At 54.3% G+C, this 20,894-nt stretch overlaps 2 protein-coding genes across 6 annotated transcripts in view; one reads left to right on the top strand and one right to left on the bottom strand.

The window, feature by feature from the left end:
• Positions 1-4,624, top strand: part of Nup188 (nucleoporin 188) — a 59,236-nt gene extending 54,612 nt beyond the window's left edge. Inside the window, exons 36-44 of the mRNA XM_085835042.1 lie at positions 98-190; positions 850-1,008; positions 2,092-2,229; positions 2,748-2,822; positions 2,908-3,150; positions 3,280-3,411; positions 3,632-3,705; positions 3,817-3,946; positions 4,057-4,624. Coding sequence (XP_085691168.1) covers positions 98-190; positions 850-1,008; positions 2,092-2,229; positions 2,748-2,822; positions 2,908-3,150; positions 3,280-3,411; positions 3,632-3,705; positions 3,817-3,946; positions 4,057-4,233 — 1,221 coding nt within the window. The 3' untranslated portion in view covers positions 4,234-4,624. The remainder of the gene's footprint in view (positions 1-97; positions 191-849; positions 1,009-2,091; positions 2,230-2,747; positions 2,823-2,907; positions 3,151-3,279; positions 3,412-3,631; positions 3,706-3,816; positions 3,947-4,056) is intronic.
• A 556-nt stretch (positions 4,625-5,180) lies between these two features.
• On the bottom strand, positions 5,181-19,801 carry Sh3glb2 (SH3 domain containing GRB2 like, endophilin B2). 5 transcript variants are annotated; one of them, XM_029472988.2, is made up of 13 exons: positions 19,659-19,801; positions 15,776-15,917; positions 15,136-15,264; positions 10,950-11,083; positions 10,658-10,750; positions 8,907-8,969; positions 7,828-7,977; positions 7,424-7,447; positions 6,963-7,052; positions 6,716-6,816; positions 6,422-6,436; positions 6,072-6,312; positions 5,181-5,801 (listed from the first exon to the last, which is right to left on the bottom strand). In XM_029472988.2, the coding sequence occupies exons 1-13, from the start codon at positions 19,719-19,721 to the stop codon at positions 5,694-5,696; spliced, it is 1,353 nt and encodes a 450-aa protein (XP_029328848.1). In that variant the 5' UTR covers positions 19,722-19,801; the 3' UTR covers positions 5,181-5,693. The 5 variants fall into 5 exon arrangements, with proteins under 5 accessions (XP_029328848.1, XP_029328857.1, XP_021039733.1 ...); XM_029472997.2 differs by lacking the exon at positions 7,828-7,977; XM_021184074.3 differs by lacking the exons at positions 6,422-6,436; positions 7,828-7,977.
• Between the last annotated feature and the right edge of the window lie 1,093 nt (positions 19,802-20,894).

Here is a 20,894-nt window from a genome sequence, read left to right as displayed (position 1 = left end):
CCGAATGGTTCCCATGTAAACCAGAGTTTGACTCGGATCTCTTCCTGCCCTGGGCAAATCTTTTTGGGCTCCATCTAATTATGGGTTTTTCCTCTAGGGAGCCACAGCAGTGGCTGGAGCTGGCATCACCCAGAGCATCTGTTTGCCCCTCTTGAGTGTATACCAACTTAGCAGCAATGGCACAGGACAGGTGAGTGCCCAGTACCCTGCGTCTTGTCCTTCTCAGGTGCCCGCCTTGCTGCTCTTCCCTCATGTTATATATCTATCTGAGTTCCCTGGGAGCGTTTAGCTTCCTGCCCTTGACACAGGGCTAATGAGAGGGATGCAGCTGCCAGAAAGCACCTAGTGTGTGCTTAGCATGGACCTGGCTGTAGTCTGATCCAAACAACATAAATGCCACCAGGGCCAGGTTATTAGCCTAGACACTATCAACCCCTCAGCATCGTGTCTCTTCCCCCCCCCCCCCCCCCCCCCCGCAAAGTCCTGAGGGCCAGCAGGTATGTCTTAGTCTGGAGTCACCATCAGAACCCCTCTCATTGGAATCTTTATGCCTGTTTAGTCTTCTTCATCTAGCCAGGCCTCCCTCGATTTACAGGGACCATGTTAAGGGCCAGAGAAGGGCAGGGATACAGCCAAGCAGACATGTCTGGGTAGTGGCAGACCAGATTTGAAACCTTACGCTCTTCTTGCTGAGTCTGATAGCCTTGCCTCTCCTAGCTCTCCTCATACCTAATGACAACTGTCCACTTGAAGAGACTTTTCTTTCTAGCAACTGGGCCACAAGGAGGCTCTACTGCTTTGAGTGGGTTCCTGTGGCATCAATCCTGAGTCTGTTGCCATTTGTCATAGACACCTAGCACCTCTCGAAAGTCCCTGGATGCCCCATCCTGGCCAGGGGTCTACCGTCTGTCCATGTCCTTAATGGAGCGATTGCTCAAGACTCTACGCTACAATTTCCTGACCGAGGCTCTAGACTTTGTGGGTGTCCATCAAGAACGGACTTTGCAGGTAAGCGGCTACCTACGACACAGAAAGGGATATTCAAAGCCACTTAGCATGTGGCTGTAGGACTTGGGGTATCAATGCCTTCGTCTTGGAGGTGTCTTAAGAATCTGGCTCTTGCCGGGCGTGGTGGCGCACGCCTTTAATCCCAGCACTCGGGAGGCAGAGGCAGGTGGATTTCTGAGTTCGAGGCTATACAGGGAAACCCTGTCTCTAAAAAACCAAAAAAAAAAAAAAAAAAAAAAAAAAAGAATCTGGCTCTTGTTTCTCTCTTGCCCTCTTGGCAAGAGGGCATGTCCCCCTTTCCTTCCTTCCTTATTCCCTTCCCCCTCTCTCATGTTCATGGCCGGCCTCTACTTCTCTACTCTTTCCCTCTCTCTGCCTTAATCTGCCTTTACTACCCTCTTAACTCCCCTCCCCTTGCCCTAAATAAACTATTCTACATCAAAAAGAAAGAAAGATCCCAGCATTCGGGAGGCAGAGGCAGGCGGATTTCTGAGTTCGAGGACAGCCAGGGCTACGCAGAGAAACCCTGTCTCGAAAAACCAAAAGAGAGACAGAGACAGACAGACAGACAAACTGGCTGGAGGTGAGGCTCAGCGGTTAAGAGCACTGGCCGTTCTTTGAGAGATCCTGAGTTCAATTCCCAGCAACCACATGGTGTCTCACAACCATCTGTAATGGGATCCGATGCCCTCTTCTGATTTGTCTGCAGACAGCTAGAGTGTACTCACATAAAACAAATAAATCTTTAAAAAACAAAACAAAAAAAAAGAAATCTGACTTGAGTCACCTGACCAAGGGGAAGCCTTCATTATGCTATTCTGTTTTTAGATTTATTTTGTATATGTGACTACACTACACTGTAGCTGTCTTCAGACACACCAGTAGAGAGCATCAGATGGTTGTGAGCCACCATGTGGTTGCTGGGAATTGAACTCGGAATCCCTGGCCAGTGCTCTCTCCAGCCCCAAGAAGCCTTCATTGTAATGCCAGCCACCTAAGCATCTGTGGGCCCAGGACCTAACCTCATAGATAGGTAGACATGGTGTGCAGGTCCCTGAGCATTCCCTACTGTCCTGTCCGTAGTGTCTCAATGCCGTGAAGACAGTGCAGAGTCTAGCCTGCCTGGAGGAAGCAGATCACACCGTGGGCTTCATCCTACAACTGTCCCACTTCAGGAAGGAGTGGCACTTCCATCTGCCTCAGCTCATGCGTGATGTTCAGGTGGGCCTCAGACATTGCTTCTTTGAGGGTCTGGAGAGATGAGACCTGGGCAGGGAGTCAGTGGGTCTCCTCGGTGAACTGGAGGCTGTCTCTGAATGTGGGCTTCTTGCTTGGGGCACAGGTTTGACTCGGGCTGCTTACTCAGGCTAGTTCTTCCCTCCATAGTGAAGTGAGACTGGATGAGTTGAGAACTTGGGCTCTTTGAGGTAGACTTAGGTTCAAAATCCTCAGGACAAGGCCTAAAGCTGGAGGAGCCCACAGGCTTGAGACCTCTCTCTATGACCTTGGCCAGTCACATCAACTCTCTCCTTCTTCAGTGGACATAGTAGTAATCCCATCTTGCTGATGTCTGAGGCCTGTACAATGCCAGCAGTGCAGGGAAATGTTCCAGGCCTGGGCCCTGCTGGTGGCTGTTACGTTAGAGCATCAGTCAGTAAGAGGGGAGGCATGCTGGGTCCCGGGGGAAGATTTGTTTATAGGGCTGCCTCCATGAGTTTTTCTTGTCCCTCCTTGTCCAGGTGAACCTGGGTTACTTGTGCCAGGCCTGTACCTCCCTCCTGCACAGTCGCAAGATGCTGCAGCACTACCTACAGGTAATGAAGGCCCCTAGCCTGTCACCACTGGCAGTGCCACCCTTGATCTTCCATGACTCACCTTTCATTTCTTGACTCTCCTCAGAACAAAAATGGCGATGGCCTCCCTTCGGCTGTCACTCCCCGAGCTCAGCGGCCGTCCACCACCACCTCCACCGCTCTGGCTACCCCAGCTGGCTGCTCCTCCAAGCAACCTACTGCTGACACTGAGGCCTCAGAACAGCGAGCCTTACACACAGTCCAGTATGGCCTTCTCAAGATTCTCAGCAGGACCCTGGCAGCCCTGCGCCACTTCACTCCAGATGTCTGCCAGATCCTGTTGGACCAGGTACTAGTTGCCACCTCAAAACTAAGGCTAGGTTCCCACGATAAGCCTTGAACCTGGGCTCTGCAGTATACTGTCTGTGCTTTGGAGAGCTCCCAGCGAATTCCAGAGTGCTGTTTTTTTGTCTTTCAGTCCCTGGATCTTGCTGAGTACAACTTCCTCTTTGCCCTGAGTTTCACCACTCCCACCTTTGACTCTGAAGTGGCCCCCTCCTTCGGAACCCTCTTGGCCACAGTGAACGTGGCCCTCAACATGCTTGGAGAGGTAAGCTGGTGAGGTGGCCCCCCACATAACTTCCCACTTGTTTTAGAAATATAGAACATAAGCAGCCCCTGGAGCCTAGGCCTCTTCCTACAGGGGCATGCTAGGAGTTCCCACCGAGTACCCTGTGAGGTACCAGGGAAGTTGGGATGCAAGACCTCCAAGTAGAAGCTCTAACTGGCCACTCTTACTGCTAACTTGATTTTTATATTGTTTCTTCTAGCTGGACAAGAAAAAGGAATCCCTCACCCAGGCTGTGGGACTCAGCACACAAGCAGAAGGGACCCGAACATTAAAGTAAGGCCTGAGGCTTGTGGCCTGGGCAGCTGTGGGCTGCTGTTCTCCCATCTGCGTCTCAGCTGTGTCTGTCAAATACTTTTGCAACATTGCCCATACCTGCCTTTCCAGGTCCCTCCTGATGTTCACCATGGAGAACTGCTTCTACCTGCTCATCTCCCAAGCAGTGCGCTACCTCAGGGACCCGGCTGTGCACCCCCGGGACAAGCAGCGGATGAAGCAGGAGCTGAGCTCGGAGCTGGTATGGATGCTGGGCTGGCCAGCAGGGAAAACTGTTAGGATGCTGCCGGTTTTGTCATTTGGGTCAGGAAGAGTGGCCCTGGCCTCATTAATCTGCTGCTTTTCTTGCAGAGCACATTGCTTTCCAGCCTCTCACGATACTTCAGAAGGGGGACCCCCAGCTCCCCTGCTGCTGGAGTCCTGCCCTCACCACAGGGCAAGGCCACCTCTCTCTCCAAAGCCAGCCCAGAATCTCAGGAGCCTCTGATCCAACTTGTGCAAGCCTTTGTCCGGCACGTGCAGAGATAGGGTGCTGAGTGCTGTCTACCTGCTGCTCCTACCAACCTGAACCTGCACTGCAGCCTGGGCAGAGGGCGCTGCCACCACGAGGCCAGCCACTGAGCAGGCAGCTCCCTTCGTCATCCTCCTGTCCATCCGCTGACATTATTTTTATATAGCTAAAGAGGTCAACAGCACGGGCAGGGAGCTAAGGGGCTGGGTGCTCAGACTCTTGACAATATCCCAAGGTGGCCCCTTTCCTCCGAGCATTCCCATGGCACTTCACCAGCCAGGGAGGCCCTGGGTGCTGGCAGCACAGGAGAGGCCTGTGTGTAGTGAGGGTTTTCCATGATCTATTCTTGCAGTTTTTTTGGTAATACTGTGGTCTATTTATACAAATATTAAAAGTGCTGTTTATAGAGCCTGTGTCATGTGGCAATTTCCAGAGGCCCCAGATGTTGGGGGTAGGGGGGTGGCTGGAGATGGTGGGATTCCTGCTGATGGCCGACTTTCAGTACCTGCCCATTTAGTCGTAGGAGGCTGTCAGGACAGGCACACAAGGGAGAGTCTAGATCTCAATCAGTGTACAGTTCTTCCTGCTGTGGAGCCTCAGCATGCCCACTGGGACCACTAAAATAAAACATGGCCGTACTAGGTGCTCCTAGAACCAGGCTGATGTAGGGCTCCCTGCCTGCCATCTCCAAGGGGTAGATGCTCTCTTGCCCCGTAACTGTTGGCTACTGAAGCTTCCCTGCTCCCTGACAGGCAAACCACTATTGTCCCATGGGTCCAGGGTTAGGGACGGACAGAGTGTTGTGAAATTGTACGCACGAACACTGGGAACTGGGATGCCATAAGGACTTTTCCTCTGCTCTGTACTCGGAGCAGCCAGTGCCATGGCTCCATGCAACCTTACCCCAAGAGACCAGTGAAGTCTTCCATCCACTTTCAGGGTGGCTCATGGACTGAGATCCTGATTTGCACACAAAGGAGGATTTATTTGCCAGAGAGCAAGCAGACAGGCAGAAGTCAGAATGTTAGTTAGAAACTGAGGGAATAATGGCTGTAGCCACTGTACCCAGCCAGAACCATGAGGGAAGTGGGAGGCAGCACTTGGTGCTGCTGCTCTGGCTGACCCTTCTGGTCTCCTGCCACACTCCCAGCCCTGCCCGTGTGCTGCTGTCCCCCTCAACCTTCCACAGCCAGAAGGCAGATGTTCTTTCATGCCAAGAGCATCCATCCCAGCATATCCTGAGCCCATGGTGGTGTCAAATGTAGTGACCCTCCTGCCTTAAGGGAGCCGGGAAGCCTGGGGTGTGCAGGGTTGCAGGTCAGAAGCAGGACTAGCAGAGGGGCCTGGGGCCATTCTGTCTTGTGGGCTCTTTAATAGCTGAATGACAGGCACAGCCAGAAAAGGGTTAGGTCCCTTATCCTAAGCAGCTCTGTGGCCAGCAGACGACTGTAAGTGGCAGAGCCTGGGAAGGGGCTGCTTAGCTGAGAAGTTCCAGGTAGGTGACAGGAACCTTGCCCTTCTTGTTGCCTCTCTCACCAATGAGCCAGTCGGGATCCATGCCTGGCAGGCTGTAGACAGTGATGAGCTGTTGGAGGAGAGAAGAAACTTATGCCCTAGACATGGGTGGGCCTAGTCCCAGGACTAAGCCGGGCTGAAGCTGCTACCTCCCAGTGAGAGATGTCACTTCAGGGCTGTACCTGGCCGTAGACATTAGGGACTGCTCCTGCAGACCTGTCGTCACTTCCCCTGACTCCCGCAGCTCCTCCCAGGGCCCAGGGGTCCCATGAGAATGAACAGAGTTGTGCAGACTCAGTGTTCCTGGTCTGTCCAGCTCTTCCTGCCCCTCAGGACCAACCTCATCAGCCAACAGGGCCAGCTCACTGCTGTCGGCTGCCTCGTAGTCGTAGAGCACCCGGGCCTTTCGAGTCCCACTGGCTGGGGGAGCCACCTCCTCCAGGCAGAGGGCTGCCTCTTCTGGAGGGGCCAAGGCAGCCCCAGTAGGTACCACAGGCATGGTGGCCGCAGTGGTGGTAGGTGAGGTGCTGCTCAGGGGTGGGGAGGCAGGCTCTGTGGTGCCCACGAAGGTGCCTGGAAATCTAGAGAGGAGAGTGTCTCAGCAGCCAGCGCTAGCCTGTGAGAGCCCCGCGTACTCTACAAGACAGACCAGACACTGGCCCACTTTACACACAACCCTCAATAACTTACATGGCACCCTGGGAGCTGGCAGCACGAGGGAAAAAACAAAATAGAGGAAGCTGAGATAGTCCCACCTGCTTGTCCCTGCCCACCTCCCTGGCACAAAGAAACCACTGTGAGCCCCTGGGGACTCTGATCTCACCACCTGAGGTGCCCACATGAGGTTCTAGGCAGAGCCTCCAGTCCAACCTCATGTATCATGAGGCTTTCTGAGCTCAGAAGAGAAGGCCCTTGGCCAGAAGCACTGGGCCACTCACTGGGTCTGGGAGATAGGGGGCGTCAGAGACCTGGGTCCAGCCACACCTGCCTAGCTGTTTCTGCAGATCCAGCATGTGGCGGTAGCACTGTGCATAGTAGGTTGTCTGAGACTTGACGAACTCATGGAGGCAGCGAAGGTGGTTCACCTGGAAAGAAGGTCTCCAGCCTGAGTAGGGCTTGTCCCCATCCACACTCTGCTACCACTGGGTTGGGGTGGGATGCCCAGTCTGTGGGCTGGTTCTGTGGCCTCTGCTTGTGACACAACCCAGTGGCACACAAATGTAGGACTCACATGAGTACTGCTGATCCCCTCCAGCAGGAGACGGGTCACTTCTGCCTGCCGGTCAAACTCTGTCTGCGCCACTCGAAGCTCCTGCTCAGCCTAGGTGGGGAAGGCAGTCATGAGAGCAGTGCCCCCTGCATCCTTTCCACCAGCCTTCCCTCTGCCCTCCAGGAACACAGATGCCTGACCACGGCTCTGCACCTATAACCGATATCCAGAGGAGCCAGAGCCATTTGGAATCTGTGGGTAGCTGCAGTGTCAGACCCTCCCCAGCCTGACAGGGTAGAATCTATCAGGAGACGCTACTACTTAATGTGCTATGGGACAGTCATTTCCCATAGGGGGACTTGGAATCCCCAACCAGTACCCCAGTGTAAAGCTAAAGACTCCATTTAGAGCAGCAGTTATGTCTGGGCCCCTCCCCTCCACCTTCTGGACCTTACCCCCCAGTTCCCGAAACCCTAACCCACCTTGTCGACTTCATCGTTCCAAAGCTACGTGGAGACCAGAAGAGCACCAAGCAGCAAGGAAGGCAAGGTGGGCACTGGTGAGTGGAAGAGCAGGGACAGCCAGAGGCCAAAGCCTGTGCCTGCCCCAGCTCCCGGGGACCCAACCTCTGCCCACCCTATCTTGCACAACCCACCCCAGCCCAACCAGGAGCTGAGGCTGGAACAAGGTTTGGTGTAAGGGCAGGGAGGTGGCACGCATCCCTCTAGCATGCTGCATGCAGGGCCAGCCAGCTGCAAGTCTTGCTTCTACTTTTTCTACGCCTCCCCCAACTCTGAGTGGGTCTTAGAGACCGAATGTCCCCACCCCACCCTGACTCCTGCTTGGAGGCAGGACAGGACAAGTGACCCTGGGCCAGTCACTGAACCTTTCTGTCCTCCGGCAGAGGAAGGCAGCCTCGGGCCAGAGTCACACTTGGGGTCAGTGGCAAAAGAAAAAAACAGGGCAGCCTCCACCCTCCGGGATGTTTCTCCTTCCACTCGGCCCAGGGAGGGGAGCGGGAAGTGTCATCCAGAGTCTAGGGAAGAAAAGCCCCCCTCCCCCCACCATGACTTAGGAGACCCAGTTTATGGTCATTTGTGGAAATCTGGCCTAGGACAACACCCTGATACATGGACAGTTGAACTGGGCCAGCAGAATGCACAGCCCACAGTGAGAGCACCATTGTCATGTGCCCTGTTGGAGGGCTAGTTAACAGGCCAGAGCATTGACATCTCAAAGACAATGGCCAGCCATGGAATGACAGCACAAATCACACAGTGGCATGCTCAGAACAGGAGCAGAGGGGTCAGATGGCCTGTGCGGGAGAGTTTCACCCAGGGCATAGGGTGAGAGGTGTGGCTGGCCAACCCCCCACAGCCAATAGACATCTACTAACTCAACCAGGCTACTCTGCCAGCCTAGCCTGCCTACCTCCATCTTGCCTCTGACCTGCTCCTCAGGCTGACCTCCCACCTGCTTTCCAGGAGCTTCCGAGGCCGTCTAGCTTGCAACATACCATGGTGCTAAGGCAAGAGTCTGAGACAGGAAGCCAGACCTAGGCGGCCCCCCTCTTACCTCAGGGTCCCCCCAGACCCATAAGGAGGCTGGAGTGTGGTAACTTTGTGGGAGAAAGCACAGAATGGAAAGTTCCTCAGGTTCCCTAGAGGTGGCGCTGTGCTAAGGTACTAAGGACATGAAGGGGTTCTTCTGTACAGCTAGTCAAAATATCTTCTACCTTGCCTAGGGAGAAGCCAGCTCAGCCTGCCTGCTGGACCAGACAGGGCCACATGGAGTTGTCACTTCCCTGTTCTGAGCTGCACCTCAGCCTCTCAGGACAACCTGCAATGTGAGCAGGGCCCTTGGCCTCACCTGCTGTCTTCTGGTCCTGCGCTGGCAGAGCCAGTGACAAGAGCTGTGGGCCAAGGAGGCCAGGGTGGGGCAAGGCATGGCAGGAGGGGTGCTTACCGCGGAGGCGCTGGCCGATAGAATGTAATTACGAGGTCTAGTCTCCTGAAAGTCAGGCACCGTCTGGCAGGGAACAGAGTTCATGGGGATAGGGGTCACCCTGGGCCAGGACCAATGTTGAGGCCAGGAGGTGGCCCCAGGGTCTCCTATAAGGAGATGCAAGAAACCCTGGCCCCTGGGACAGGAGGAAAGACAGATACACACAGACCCTCTGCCCACTCCAGCTAGCTGGAGATGAGACGGGCTTAGGGGTTCGATGGGTCCAAATTGAAGATGCATTGGACAGATGTGCCAGGAGCCCAAGGAACCCACAGGCTAGGCCTGCCCCTCTTCTGGGTCGCAGGCACACAGAGAGGCCCAACAGGTCCGCAGCCCTCCCCACCACAGCTCTCTCCAGCTCAGAACTTCACCACGCTGTTTCTGGCTCCTCCGTCAAGGCCAGATCCCTCCCCACAAGAGTAGATAGATGGATGCATGGGTGGACAGTGACAGGCTTTTAACATTTGCAAGAAGCTGCCTCACAGGCCAATGCCTGCATCCCCACAAACCAGAGACTCTGCAGCCAATTGCAAAAGCCCGAGGGCATGCCCTGCGCTGGCCGCAGCACCTGGGCCCTCGGGCGGGATGGGCGAACTGGAAGCAGCACAGCACATGGGACAGGTATACTCACATCGCCCTCACACTGAGCCAAGTTACCCAAAGCAGAAGGGAAAGGAACAAAAACAAGAGAGTTAGTAAGTCCACAGCAGGGGGAGCAGGCACAGCCAGACCCCTCAGGAGTCCTGGGGAGCAGGCCCTAGGGACACTGCTCATACCTCATGTGACTCACAGGCCCAAGGCCCTCTGGGCCCAAAGGGGAAGCGGTTACCCTGCAGTGACTAAGGAGAGGCAGAAGTGACAGGGAGTGTGACAGGGAGTGGGGATGCTTCGCTCAAGTGATCCTAAGAGCCATATTCTCTTCACATATGGACGGAGCACACTGATGACCTGGGACCCTGCTATGGCTCTCACCAGAGGCAGTGTCAGCCCCAGTGAGCACAGTGACCATGCTGTAGGGAGGGAGGGTAGAATGGTGGCGAGTTACAGGCAGTGGAGAGCCCAGCAGGCTCGCCTAGCCTGGCCCACCTTTCTTCAGCTGAGAGGCTGAGAGGCATAGGAGTTTCCCTAACATACCCTGGGTCTAGGACTTTCCTTCTCAGGACCCATGTTGGCTGTTAGGTCCCTTACACCCTTGAGCAGCCTGCATACCAAGACAGCGCCTGACCCTTCTAATACAGCCTGTCCCATCCTGGTTGGTGTAGGAGGAGCAGGCCGGCCCAGGCCCTGCTCCGTACACAGTCCCTGTGTGGGCTATGGGGGCTGACCAGCTCTAGTGCTCTCCACAGCCTAGGGGAACCTAAGCATAGGGCACTGTGTACCCCATGTTCAAGCAGCAGGTGGAGAGTTAGTGAGGGAGCCATGCCCAGGCAGGGACAGGCTGAGCACCCACGAAGGCAGGAAAGGCATGCAAGAATTCCATCTAATGTCCTAGAGGCTTGCAGAGTGCCCAGCCCAGTTATAGTCACTGTGAATCTGCCCACCTCATACATGTCTGTCTGGAGCCACTAGGGTTCCCTGGGGTGGGGACAGAGACCATGACCTGACCAGGCAGCGCAGTCTAGCCCCAGCCAAGGAGGAAGAGCATGCCAAACACCAGGTCCCTGCACACCCCACCCCAGTGCCTGGAAGCAAGGAGGGGCAGGAGCACTTACCGTGGCTTTGGCTTCGGCTGCCTTGGCCTTCTTTAGCCGGGCTTTGCAGGCATCCAGGTCAAGACGCCGGTTCTGCAGGAGCCGCCTCTCCTTCTGCAGGGATGACAGGGACAGTGAGACGGGCCAGACCTGGCCAAATCTGACCAGAGACCCCTTGCAAACTAAGAACCACAAATGGACAGTCATTCTTGGTCACTCAGCCTGCAGGAGCCACCTTTACGGAGGTCTGGATTCCCTGCCTGGGATGAAAACCTATGCATAGAGTTCGGAGGAGCGGCCCCAGACTCCTCACCGAGATCGTTTTCCAGTCCCCCTCTAGGAAGTTGCGCAGGGGTGTGAGGAAGCTGAGGGAAGCAGTGTGAATGAAATCCCGCTCTGCTGCTCCGAGGCGCTTCTCAGCTTCTGACACCTTGATCAGCGTCTTCCCTGGCAAGAGAGTTGTAGGGTGAGAGAGAGGCAAACACCAGCCACTCCGCCTCCAACAGGGCTGCCAAGCAAGCATAGGCAACCTACAGAGTTGCCAACCTGAGACAGACAGACGAGCTGCACACCTAACAAGACACACAGTCAGGGGCTACTGGCATGGCTGGGGTGGAGCCTTGCCTCGTAGGCAGGGCATGAGACCTGGTGTCTCAAGAACACACACAAGACTGGGGAGTCCCAGCATGAGAAAAAGGAGTTTAACAAGTATCCCCAGTCACACTGACTGAACGCAGCTATCAAAGATGTCAACTTCCAGACCCTGGAAATCGTTCAAAGCACAAAAACAAATGATCAAGTGGCATTAGGAGACCTGCCTAGTGGTAAGGGCATCCCCCTGCCCCACCAGAACTGAACACAGTGCAGAAAAGTCTAAGGCATCCTGGATACCTCTAAGCAAGCATTCCTGTGGTATGTCTGAGACAGGCTGGAGAACGCACCAGCCACTTCCCACCACTAGCTGACTAGGAAGCCTTGCCCCCTGGAGGCAAAAGCTAGCTGGATCTGTAAACTGCTCAACCTTTAGACGGTTTCCCAACTCACACACACTCACTTCCTGGGAAAGTCTCAGGGGATGGAGATACTTAAGAACAACCTCTGGGGCTGGTGAGATGGCTCAGTGGGTAAGAGCACCCGACTGCTCTTCCGAAGGTCCGGAGTTCAAATCCCAGCAACCACATGGTGGCTCACAACCATCCGTAACGAGATCTGACTCCCTCTTCTGGAGTGTCTGAAGACAGCTACAGTGTACTTACATATAATAAATAAATAAAATCCTTTAAAAAAATTAAAAAAAAAAAAGAACAACCTCTGACCAATGCTGGCTGGCCACTAACATGTGCTGACCCAGGCACGACTCCCTGGGAGTAACCTTGAAACAAGAAGAGCAAGCAGTGAAGCCAGGCGGTGGTAGCGCACGCCTGTAATCCCAGCACTAGGGAGACAGGTGGATTTCTGAATTCGAGGCCAGCCTGGTCTACAAAGTGAGCTCCAGGACAGCCAGGGCTACACAGAGAAACCCTGTCTTGAAAAACCAAAATAAATAAATAAATAAATAAATAAATAAATAAAGGAAGAAGAAGAAGAGCAAGCTGGGAATGGTGGGCAGGCCTCTAACCTCATCAACTGTGAGGCTGAGGCTGGACAATCCAGAGTTAGAGGCCATTCTGGGCAAATCAGGAAGACCCTGCCTCAAAAAAATAAAAAAACAAAACAAAAACAAAAAGACTTGTATAAATCCAACACCTCAATAATTACATTAACTGGACTAATAAGCACACTAATGAAGAGGTAATGAATATCAGAATGGATATTTAAAAGACTAAACAATATTGTCTATACTCAACACTATTGGCTAGAGCCACACTTGAGGTTTTATGATATAAACTGACTGAGAAGAGCAGGAAAAGATGCTGTGCAAAGACGGCAGTGGACAGCTGAGTAGCCAAAGAGGCATCAGGCAAAATGGACCTTACTCGGCCTCCCAAGTAGTGAAGGCACAGCTTATACCGCGCTGGCTACATGGTGAGGATAACACAGTCAATCCAGGGCTGGCCGCGGTGTCACTCAGTAACTGCTGCACCAGCCTGGGGACCTGAATTCAGACCCCTGGCACCTACATACAACTCAGGGCAATGGCATGCATCTATAACCTTACTACAGATGGCAGTGGAGACAGAAGACTGGCTACCAAGAAAGCAGGATGTAAGAAAGCTACAGGGTAAGAGCGAGGACAGTGGAGGAAGACATGCAAACCTGACTTCTGGCCTCCACAAGCATGCACCCGCACACCAATCCATCAGAAAGACAGTGTAAGGACCCAACACCGACTGCAGGAGAAAAGACGGTGCAACAAACGGCTGGGAGGGCCCTGCTCGTTCTCGATAGCCATGTAAGACAGTCAGCAAGAGCACACAGTCAGCAGCGGCCCTTCCTGAACAATGCTTTACCTGGTAACACATAATATAACACACACCAATCCCCTCACAGGTCATATACTAGGCAAGAGGTTCTCAACTTGCGGGTAGAGCCCCAGGGTCAAATGACCTTTTCACAGGTCACCTAAGACCATCAGAGAACACGGAGATTTACATTGCGATTCATAACGGTAGCACAATTACAGTTATGAAGCAATGAAAGTAACGTGATGGTTAGGGTCAGCACATTTGGCACTGTATTAGAGGCTCTCAGTGTTAGGAAGGTTGAGCAGCACTCGTGTAGCCCAGGAACAAAGTCGAATTTTAAACTCCAGGCTGAAGATCAAACAGCGGACTGCCAGTGGATATAAAGCCACAGAGCTGCCTGGAAGAACAAGCTGGCTGTCCCTCTCTTTCTCCTTGCCAGCAGCCCAGGCTTATGGGATGCTAGACACAAGCCACAGACCCTGTCAAGCCCAGCAGCACCTTAGCAATGTCTGATAGAGCTGCAGCCCCGAAATTTCTCAAAAGGCTGGATACGGAGCTGAAGCAATGGGAGACACACCAAAAAGCATGTTACTGGTAGTGTGAGCTGGACACCAGGACTGATCATAACAGGGAGACATTTGGATGAGGTAGACATGTTTGTACAACTCTAAATTCACTCCGGTGAATTTAGAGTTGTACAAACAAACACATATATATATATAAAGTACATTTTATGATCTGTAAGATATATATTTGAATATAATTCAGAAGCGAAGGAAGAGAGACAGAGGAGGCTCGTGACTGACAGACTGGCAGCCTGACGCAGATCTGCTAGGTGATGGCAGATGAGTGTTGAGCTGGAATCCGGAGCACGGGTTGCTCATCCAGAGGACCAATGTGCAGTTCCCAGCACTCATGCTGGCGAGGTCACACAGCCTGGAACTCCAGGTCCAAGGGAACCCATGCCCTCTTCCAGCCTCCCTGGGCACCAGGCACACAAGTGATACAACACGTATGCATGCAGGCAAAACGTCCACACACAGAAGACTAGATCATTTCTTTAAAGTTAGGTTGCAGAGTACAGAGGATCCTACTGAGAGGCACAGGTCAGGGCCAGGGAGATGCTCAGTCAGGAAGGTGAGCTCCACACAGGCACGAGGACCCGAGTCAGTGCCCAGAACACATGTACAGCAGGGGCGGTGACATGGCATTAGAACCTCAGTGTTCCCCAAGTAGGGACAAGGTAGATCCAGAGCCGGCCAGCCGCGCTCTAGCCAGTGAGTAAAGACCATGTCCTAGTGAGAGAAAAGGTTGGACCTCCGGCCTCTACACACATGCACACATGAGCACACACACATGAGCACACATGCCGACACACAACCTAGGGCTGGCACAAAGCTCAGGGTAAAGTGCTTGCCCGGCATCCATAGAACCCCAGGTTCCAACTCCAGCACCACAGAAACAACACACACACACACACACACACACACACACACCCCACACACACAGATACACACACACAGACATCCCCCCACACACACAGATACACACACACACACACCCCACATACACACCCATACACACACACAGACACAGATACACACCACACACACACACACACCCATACACACACCACCCACACACACACCACACACACACCACATACACACCCCCACATACACACATATACCCACACCCACACCCCCCTCCCCCACACCCCTCCCCACACACACCACATACACACACACCACACACACACCACACAGGCACCTTGCACACACACTCACCACACCTCACACATACATCTAAACTGGTTAAGGTAGGATTCATTCTTTTATTCTCTTCTACACCCACAGAAGAGCTTACATTTAGCATAAACTCAGGTCATCTGTATAACTTTAAACAGAGGAAGTTCGCCTGCCAGCCTCTGCCCTCAATCCCAGCATTCGTGGTCAAAGCCCCTGGAGCTCTGGGATTTAAGGCCAGCCCTAAATAGCAAAATCTAGTCCAAAGTGAGAAAGAGGGGGAGGCAAGGCAAGGAGGTGGAACTTCAAAAGCTAGAGACAGTGAGTGCCCCACACACAGTCTACTCACCATAGGGAGTGCTGGGGCCCAGCTCACTGGCTGCCTCTGCCATGTACTGAGCCAGCAGCTCCCCATTGGTGACTCTCGAGGGCACCTTTCTGTCCAGCTTCTCATACAGGAACTCCTCCACACGAGCACCTGTAGGGAGATAGCAGTCAAAACCACAGGGCTCTCTGGTCTAAACCAAAGATGACAGCCAGTGAGAGAACACACCCCGGGCAGCCCTACCCCCACCCCAGCATCTGCACTGAAGACTTCCAGGATGCCAAGGCCCAAAGACATAAAATAACAGCTCCCAGTCTCACAGAGCTGAAGTCAGCACCTCCTTGTCTCCCCTATTTGAACAGGATTTATGGTGTGTAGCACACATCAGAAAAACGCCCTGCCCTTGGTCCCCAGGCCTCTTTGGACACTTAGGCACACTGCAGGTTTACAGGTGACATGCAGGTTGCCCTCACTTGTGAAGTTTCTCTGGCAGGAGCTGGCTCTGACTGTGGTCAGGTCCTTTCCCATCTCCAGGCTCTCGAGCCATCCCAGGCTCGCACCTGTAGTCCCCATGAGGGCTAGCCTGGCCTTCCCTCTGTGGAGCCCTGGGCTGTGGTCCTGAGCCTGACGGGTGCCCACCTGCCTCTGCCCCGCACCCACTCACTGGGGTTGGGCTGCAGCAACACCTCGGTCTGCCTCAGGATCCGCTCTGTCCAGTTCTTGGTGCTGTCTGCCCGAGCTAGGAGGTTTTCAAAGTGGGCGTCAAGCTCCGTCTTCTCAGCCTGGCCAAACTTCTCCTCTGTGAACTGGGGAAGAAGTGCAGGCGAGGGCCTGGGTCAGAACCTCTCACAACCCACCCTGGGTCTTGCATGCCTTTTTCTAGGGTGAGGGGACGGGTAAGTCAGGATTGAGGCTCCTGGAAACCCCATAGCATCTCTGGTCCCTCTCTCCACAAAAACATGAGTGCTTCCAGTGAGTGTGAGCCCTGAGGAAACGGTCACCAGGGAGGCAACTTGGTAGCAGGTCCTTAGGGAACAGATGGGGCACAGGGCAAGGGTCTCCATGGGAAAGAGGGGCTAGGACAGAGAACAGAAAGAATCTAGGTTCTAGCTTACAGAGACCCTATTCATGCCTCATTTCTGCTCATGGGACTCTATGACACCGAGAGAGGGCTTTGCCTCTCTGGGCCTCAGCTTCTCCTTAAAACAGATAGTAAAAATGCTTCTCATAGGCTACAGAGGGGAAGACAGAAGAGATGTGGGTTAGACACGAGGGGTTAGACACGAGGGGGCTGGCAACTGAGCTTGTGCCCAGCGTGAATACACACATTGCTGATGGGCAGTGTGTCTAGGGAGGGAGTGTGGGGAGGGAGGTTAGCCAAATGTTTGGCTTCTGGGTGTGGCAAACAGAGAACACTGCCAGCCCACCAGAGCCAGCAGCTGAGTGTACCCAGAATCTGGCAGGTCACACGGGTCCCCCATCAGAGCTGGCTGGAGCCATGTGGGCCACCTAGGAATAATGGGAAACTGGTCCAAGTCCTGGACATCTAATGTCGAAAAGCCCAGGAACAGATATCCCCCAAGCAAAGGCTTTTTCCAGCCAGGTGACCAGGCTTGCCCCAGGTCATTGGCCAGCAGCAAAAGGTGAAATCTGCTCCAGGTGTAAGATAAGGAGCACACTGTACAGCCTGGGGCACAGAGTCTCTGCAGTATTGGAAGCAAGCAGGGTCAAGCTTCCCATTACACAGATATGGCCACTGAGGCCAAGCAAAGGGCTGTGCTGAAGTCAGGGTCTAGGGGGCAGGAGACTCTGCAGAGCCACTGCCTGGGATGAATCATACAGAGGCCGGCCAAGGAGCCACCAGGTCTCTCAGCAGCCATCAATTATGCAGCAGGCCCTGGGCTTCTCCCGGCTTTAAGCCTCCCTCCTCCCTCAGCTCCCTGTGCAGCTCAGCCTCTCCCTGTCTTCACAGTCCCTTCCTGTCCATCCTTTTGTGTGATCCTAACTCTCCAAGGACCCAAATCCTAGCAGGTCCCAGCCCTCCCAGAGCACCCAGCCATCTGAGGCTGTGAGGAGTCTCACTTTCCAGCTGAGGAAAAGGACCAGAGAGGCGGCAGCAGCTCCCTGGGCCTCAGTTTCTCCCTGGAAAGCAGCAAAAACCCACCTCACAGAACATCCAGCCAGCGTATAGCATGGGTTTAAGAAACAGTTTTGTTTTTGGAAATTTTGGGAATGGAACCTGGAGCCTCAAATGTCCTGGAGTAGAAGACTCCTGCTGAGCCACACCCGGCCCAGGGGTAGTGTTAGCCAGTGTCATCACTTATAAAGTCTCCCCGTGGTGTCATGGAGGGGGGTGGTCAAAAGCTGCCAAACATACAGGTTCACATATTTACTGGGCTTTCCTGAGCCCTGGGTGTCCACTTTGACCCACTGATACCTGCTCGACTTGGCTGAGGGTGAAGCCCTGGCGACAGTACCTGTCACTGCTAAGCTCCTCGGCAGGGTGGCGCCCACACCCACCCACAAGCATAGCATTCCTACTACTCTGGTGTGCTGTGTGGCGGGCTTTCCGTGCCTCCCTGCCCTGGTGGGGCCACTCTGCCACTGGCACCTGCTTCACAGTCTTTGGCTGATGTTTCAGACACAACGCTGGGGCCCTCTATGAGGGATGCCACCCTGAAAAATCACTCTTGGAGAAGGGATCTTGTCCTTAGGTTTCAGGTTGGGGAGGCTTTGCTCCCCTTGGGATGCAGGTGAGATGAGTCTCTCAAAATCATCACTGGTCCACACAGGGAACGTGTGCTTGTGTGTCCTGGTGCCTGGCACAGGGACACTGACCCATCGGAGCTGTTACGCCTTAGTAATAAAGAACACCTCCATCTTCCTGATGCCTCCCTCCCATGGAACACGTCTCTAGGTCACACTACAGGTGCCTGCCGCCTCTGTTACCTAATTCCTTCTCTTCAAAGGGGAAGGGGATGGTGCCTGAAACAGTCCAAGGCAGTTACCAGCAAGATGGCATCAGCAGGAGGGTGGGTGTGTGGAGCACAGAAAGTCTCTATTTATAACACTCCCAGCTCCCTCCTCCACCCCAGCCTGGGCCTGGGCCCTGGCTGCAGCTCAAGTGTGACCCGTGTGCCTGCCCCCATCAGGCAGAGTGAGGCCTGGAAGCTGTATGCAACCACTCCCTCCAAGCCCTCTCTGTGGGCCTGGCCAGGTCAGATGGCAAGACCCAGCAGTGGCAGGAAAGCAGCAGATCAGGTTCTTCCCAGATGTGTGAGATAGTGTGGTTGCCATGCCAACCCTGGGACAGGCTTTCCCCCTCATGCAAGAGACGGAGGAGGCTCAGAGGCCCTCGTATTCTCTCTAGTGCCGGGGTTGCCCACCAAGCTTGGAACGGGAGTGGCAATCAGCACTGGGACACTCAGTCTCAGGGGAGACCTGTGCTTTCTAGTAAACACGGCCACATGGGCCTCTGAGGGGGAGGGGAGGGGGCTGCGCCTAGCAGTTCAACAAGGGCAGCATACAGAACTTATTCCTGAGGTACTGAGATGGGTTAGACCAGGGGTGCAGAAACCTCAGGAACCCCATCCCCGCCCTTGGAGCAGACAGGGCCTCCCAGCTGAACCTCATACCTGCTTTACAGAAGGGCAGAGTGAGGCTCAGATGGCTTGTCCAAGGTCACTGCAGGCTGCACAGGTGCACTTAGCCTCAGGAACTGCACTTGCAGCCAACCCAGGAAAGAGGGCCACTCACCCCATTTCTCAGAGCGAGAAACAGAGGCCCTGAAGTAAAGCTCTCCTGTCCCCCAAGGTCACGAGAAGCATTACCATCCATACCCTGACTCCAGCCCTTTGCTGAGACATGAATTCGCCTCAGTTTCTCTTTCTTCTACCAAATGTTTAGGACTTGTTCCAATATCAGCATTACCGGCCTGGACAGAACCCAAAGAGCCAGCCAGATCCTAGCCTTCTGACATCCTTTAGGCCTGGGAAGTAAAAGGAAACAAGCCTCCCGCAGAGCAGAAAGGAAATAACTCCTGGCTTCCGGCCTGACTCTCCAAGCGTGTGAAAGGGACTGGATGCAACCATAGCACCAACCTGCCCATTGCACGGGTATGGAGACTGAGGCTCGCAAAAGGAATTGGGGTATTTTTGTGTGGCCCTCAACCTGCCAGCCTGGCCTGGGGCGGGGGAGGGGAGGAAGGCAGACTAGTGCAGAGAGGTCTGAACCACCCAGTGGGCATCCACCTCCCGGGCTTTGCAGGCACCAGGGCAGTGGGCAAACCTGTCAGTGCAAACGGGCACTGCCAGGCGCCCAGGCACCGGAGCCCAGGCCCCCATGGGTTCCGGGCCATAGTGGGGTGCAGCTGACCTCGCTGGGAGCTCCCCTGGGCAGCTCGGGGACAAGAGAACAGGGGCCCGAGCTGTCCCCAGCGCGCACAGCCGCTGCTGCAGGAAAGGGGCTCCTGCTGCAGGGTGCCCGCCCGCCCGCCCGGGGCGCGCTCCACATCCGGGCCCCATGAGCGGCGTCGTGCCAGGCCTCACCTGCACCGCCCGAGTGAAGAAGATGCCCGCGTCCGACGCCAGCTTCTTCATGTTGAAGTCCATGGCGCGCCCGTACGCAGGGCCGCCGCGCCGGCCCCAGAGCAGCCGGCAGCCCCCCGCCCCGCCTCACGCACCCCGCCGCACCCCGCCCACCTGCTGCCTGCGCCCGCCCTCTGCGCGCGCGCGCCCGCGGCCGAGCCGAGCGCGGGGCGGGGCCAGGCGCGCGAGGCGGGGCTTTGGGGAGCACTGCTGCCCCTGCCGGCCGCCTGCCACACTAGCGGGCTCTTCACGCTAATCAACATTTTACTAAACCAAGGTTTCCGTGCACCCTCGAGGTCTCTGCGGACGCACTGTAACAATATACTATTGATTATTTTGGTAATTCTTTATGCAAATTTTAGTGTTTTTTTTAAATAGTTGGGAATATATTTGTTTAAAACAGGGTCTCTCCAGGCCCCTCCTGGCCTTGAATTCCAAATGTAGATCAGGCTGGCATCCAATTCACAGAAACTTCTGCTGGGATTAAAAGTGTGCACCACATCTACCCGTTTTTGTTTTTGTTTGCTTTCCTGTTTTAATTTTTTTCCCTCTGTGTGTGGCTGTATATTTGTGTTTGTGTCTGTGTGTTTGCTTGCGTGTGCATGAGCACAGGGTGTCACCGTGACCATGACATTGCAGGGATACTGCCATCACACTGGCCATGGGAGCCCGCGGACCATGCTTCTGGAATTTACATGACTTATTTTATTTAGGTTCTCAAGGCTGTGCAATTAAGTTCTTTAACCATGGAGCTGTCTTCCCAAACCTGTTTTTGCTTTTAAATTTTATGTTTTATCATGGGTGTGTGTTTGTGTGTGAAAGAATATGCATGTGAGACAGGGGACACAGCAAGCTGTGGCATGGATGTGGAGGTCAGAGAACAACTTTCTAGAGTCCCCTCTTCTTCTTGTATGAGTTCTGTAGTCCTGAAAGTCAAACTCGGGGCAAGGTCCATGACCCGCTGAGCCATCTCTCTGGCTTCCTTTTATTTTGTTTGTTAATTTTTAAAATGTGTTTATGTGTAAGGGTGTTTTGCTTGCATGTACTATGGATTCTATGTGTGTAGTGCCCACAGACACCGGAAGAGGGTGTTGGATCCCCTGGGACTGACATTACAGATGGCTGTGAGCCACCATCTGAGGGCTGGGAACAGAACCCAGGACCTCTGAAAGAGCAGCCAGTGCCCTTGACTGCTGA

Source organism: Mus caroli, unplaced genomic scaffold, assembly GCF_978045245.1.
Source record: "Mus caroli unplaced genomic scaffold, Mus_caroli_1 scaffold_2, whole genome shotgun sequence".
NCBI lineage: Eukaryota > Metazoa > Chordata > Mammalia > Rodentia > Muridae > Mus > Mus caroli.
Note: the sequence above shows the minus strand (reverse complement) of the source record. Positions and strands in the feature narration are given on the sequence as shown.

Coding starts and splice junctions, on each gene's coding strand:
- Sh3glb2 (XM_029472988.2), bottom strand. CDS start 19,721: ATGGACTTCAACATGAAGAAGCTGGCGTCGGACGCGGGCATCTTCTTC. Junction 7,448..7,827: donor CTCTGCCGGAGGACAGAAAG/GTTCAGTGACTG, acceptor GTCTCCACGTAG/CTTTGGAACGATGAAGTCGA. Junction 5,802..6,071: donor TGGCCCTGTTGGCTGATGAG/GTTGGTCCTGAG, acceptor CTCCTCCAACAG/CTCATCACTGTCTACAGCCT.